The sequence below is a fragment of the Pteropus vampyrus genome, unplaced genomic scaffold (genome assembly GCF_000151845.1).
Source record: "Pteropus vampyrus isolate Shadow unplaced genomic scaffold, Pvam_2.0 Scaffold611, whole genome shotgun sequence".
In the NCBI taxonomy this organism is placed as follows: Eukaryota; Metazoa; Chordata; class Mammalia; order Chiroptera; family Pteropodidae; genus Pteropus; species Pteropus vampyrus.
Window position 1 is genome coordinate 33,876 of NW_011889392.1, and position 3,530 is coordinate 37,405.

Sequence of the window (3,530 nt, forward strand, 5' to 3'; positions counted from 1 at the left end):
CCTGCGACCTGACCCCATACCGTGCATGGATGTGTCAGCACAGCCTGGGTGTAGGAAGCTAAATGATCTAAAAGATCCAGGGAGGTCAGATTTGGGGTCTCTGCTCACGCTGTCCTCAGTCTAACAGACTTGAGGATCCAGTGCGCAGAGTGTGGGTTTGCCAGAGAGGTTGGTGAATGAGGAGCAATTGCAAAAAGATAAAGTCACCAGATGTGGGATCTGCAGATGACCTGAGAAGGAAGCCCCGCTGTCCCCGTGTGAGGTGCGGTGGGAAGACAGTTAGGATACGAGCTACACACCCATTTCTCATACCCGCACTTGATCCCATGAGCAGACACTCGGTGCTCCCATGAGCACTACTGCAGGGGAGACTGACTGTGGGTCCGGAGTGCTGACTCTCATCTCCCGGGCCTGGGGCAGTGAGGAGGACGGGGACCTCGCATGGTGCTGGTCAGTGGTGTTTGGCTCCACGCTCAAGTCGTAACTGGGAGCTTCTACTGTAGGTGACAACAAAGAGAAGCAAAGTTCCCAGAGGTCGTGGCTGTATCAACGCGTGCAGATCTTTGGTGATGTGAACAGATCCTGATGCTGATGTGTCAGAATCACACCGTTCTAGCCACCGTTGTTGCTTCTCCCAGGGCAGTAGCTGTTCGCTTTCTGTCCTGGGATCCAGCCCCTTAAGGAAGGTGGATCAGCAGGGAGAAAGACAGGGCCCTGAGAACACAGGACTGTGTCCACACAGCAGGAGGTGGCAGAGCTGGGGAAGGATGCTGCATGAGCATGAACGTCAGGAGCCTGCACCTGTGTGGCTAAGATTACAGAAGAAAGGGGCATCCAGCATGTGGTGTGGACAACCCACTACCCTGACCCTTGGGCCCCAGAGCTGAGTCCCAGCCGCATCACATCTCTTTTTCTGCTCCAATCATATTGGCCTCTTTGTCTTTCTGTCCCCTTCCTGTGTCCTGCCCTGGGGAACTGTCTATGGTTAGTGTGGAGGAGGGGGAGTCTGTGTCCTGGGTCCACACAGGCCCTGAGAGGGCCGAGCCTCAGGAAGTGGAGGTCAGGGAATCGGAGATTCCCCAGCAGGCCTGGCTTCCCACGATATCCACGCCCACAAGACCAGGCATGCGACACCCAGTTGTGGCAGGGACATCTCCACAGTCTTTATGAAACAGAGGGAGGCAGCTATTGGACGACACTCATTATCTGAGAAGGGTCTTCACATTATCTTCCCAGGAGTTATGGACGCAGATTTCATTTCTAACCTCTGAAAATACAATCGGAGTCAGAGTCTCTTGAAATCACATGTACTCTCTACCATACAGAGCATTTGTGGTCATGATTGTCCTTGAACAGGGTGCAGGTCACAGAGTCCTTCACTGAGATGAGGTTACATTCACAGACATGTCACCGCAGTGCACATTACAGGTGACAGCACACACTCAGCACTCAGGGGCACCCAGCCCAGGCCAGCTGCACCCACACTCTGCCCGTCACCCCTCAGGGCAGCGTCTCCTCCCCTGCTCTGTGCCCCTCAGTGACCAAAGCTGCTGTCCCCACCGCACCTTGATGTGTCTCCTGTGACTTCACATCTCCCTCCTTCCCCTCCCCGTCCTCAGACGCAGGCAGGTCGTATGGACACAGAGCACAATTCTCCCAGGCGAAAATTCCTGTTACGTGTTTTCTTAGAGTATCTTAACTTTTTATGAAATCCATCACCATTTCAAGTATATTATACTCAAAGTTACTGCAATGATCCTCTTGATCAGTTGAGGGGATCTCTTAACCACATTGAATGTTTCGATACATAAACTAGAATTATTTGTACATTCATTAAAATATTTAATTTTAGAATGTTTTATAGTTTTCAGTGCATACAAATTTTAAATTCTATCAGATTTTTCCTAATGTATTACGTATGTGTGATGCTATCATAAATGCATTATTTTTAACTCTGGTTTAAGGGCCCATTGCGTCCCCGCTCCACGTGGAAGCACTCAGACCTGGAGCAGCGCCGAGTCACCCCCTCTGCTCCCTCAGGAGGGCAGGCCCTGACCTAAGCCCCTCAGGCTCCTCCTGTGTCCCCACTGAGGGCTGTGGACTTTGGACACGGGGTTACTGCCAGTGGACACGGTAACAGGAAGAAGATATACTAGCAACGGAGAAATGCAAATTTAATCTAAAGAGAAGCATGTGATATTGTCAGATCAAGTGGTCTGAAGAAAATCGAATTTTGACAGAAGAAATTATGAAAGAAGTCACCTCCTGTCTTGACTGGTCAGATCCCCTACCATGAGTGATGGCACCAGGCCAGGATGTTAGGGGCAGGTTTGTGTCTCACTTCCCCAAGGGTCTGGAGCACTGTGTAAGTCTTTGAGTTGTCATCCCATGTGTTACAGTAATAGTCAGCCTCGTCCTCAGGCTGGAGCCCGGAGATGAGCAGAAGCCCTGCGTTGGCCGAGGTGTCTTTGGATCCAGAGAAGCGGCTGGGGACCCCGGAGCCCTGGTGCTTATGGGAGTCTGAGTAGAAACTCAGGATATACCGGGGAGGGCTCCCTGGCTTCTGCTGGAACCAGTTTATCCAGTGGCCACCAACACTGAAGCCACTGCTCAGGGTGCAGGTGAGTCTGGCTGTTGCTCCCGGAGATGCAGAGAGGGAGGGCGGCTGAGTCACCACAGGCTGGGAGAGGGAACCTGCAAACACAGACAAACTTGGTCGCTGGCACAAGAAATCAGAGAAAATTTCTCAGGATTTTGAGCAAGAGGGCGGCGATGTTGGGGGAAACCCAGCGTCCCCAAGGCCTGTCCCTACCTGTGCACTGAGAGAGGAGTACGAGGAGGACGGGGGTCCAGGCCATGGTGCATGCAGCCCCTGAGCCCACAGTGGAGCTGGGCTGCCACAGGCCTCCTTTTCTTCTCCAGCCTCCGCCAGAGAAGGGGCTGTCCATGCAAATGTGTGTCCATCCAGTGACCGCCCAGCCCCTCCCTGAGCCCTGGTGCTAGAGCTCAGCTCACACCCAGACTGAGGAGGATAGAGACTGGCTTCGCCCCATGGGAGAGCCCTGGGAGGAAGCACCTGCTGACACCACACAAAGGTCCCTGCTCAGGGGACTCTGCCAGGCCAGAGAGGACACAGCTGCTGAGTCTCATCAGGGAGCAGAGAACAGCCCCAGTCCCAGGCTCCTTTGAGTGAATGATCCTCACTGAGCAGTTCTGTAGGGACCACAGGGCCGTCCCACAGCGCCTTCTGCTGGTTGCAGGACACACACCTCCCTATGGCCCAGAGCCCTCAGAGCCCAGCTGCTCTGTGCAGCTCAGCGGGTCCCTGTCTCTAGTCACACACCCATGGGCTGATTCCTAGTGAATGTGATTCCCATAAGCTGTACATGGATTTTGATTTGTTTGTACTGTTTGGTTCCTGCAACAGCCTTACCATGTTTTAATTGTTTTTCTTTAAAAATATATCTTGATAACCAAACTGTACTTCTCACGACTTTTTGTTAATTTGAAAATGTTCTAGGCAAATCTTG

General features: G+C 52.6%; 1 gene segment (V, D, J or C); it reads right to left on the reverse strand.

Annotated features, from left to right (window-relative positions):
* Positions 1-2,287: 2,287 nt before the first annotated feature.
* Positions 2,288-2,865, reverse strand: LOC105308672. The segment is given in 2 exon segments: positions 2,288-2,694; positions 2,813-2,865. Coding segments are annotated over 2 exon segments (453 nt in total).
* Between the last annotated feature and the right edge of the window lie 665 nt (positions 2,866-3,530).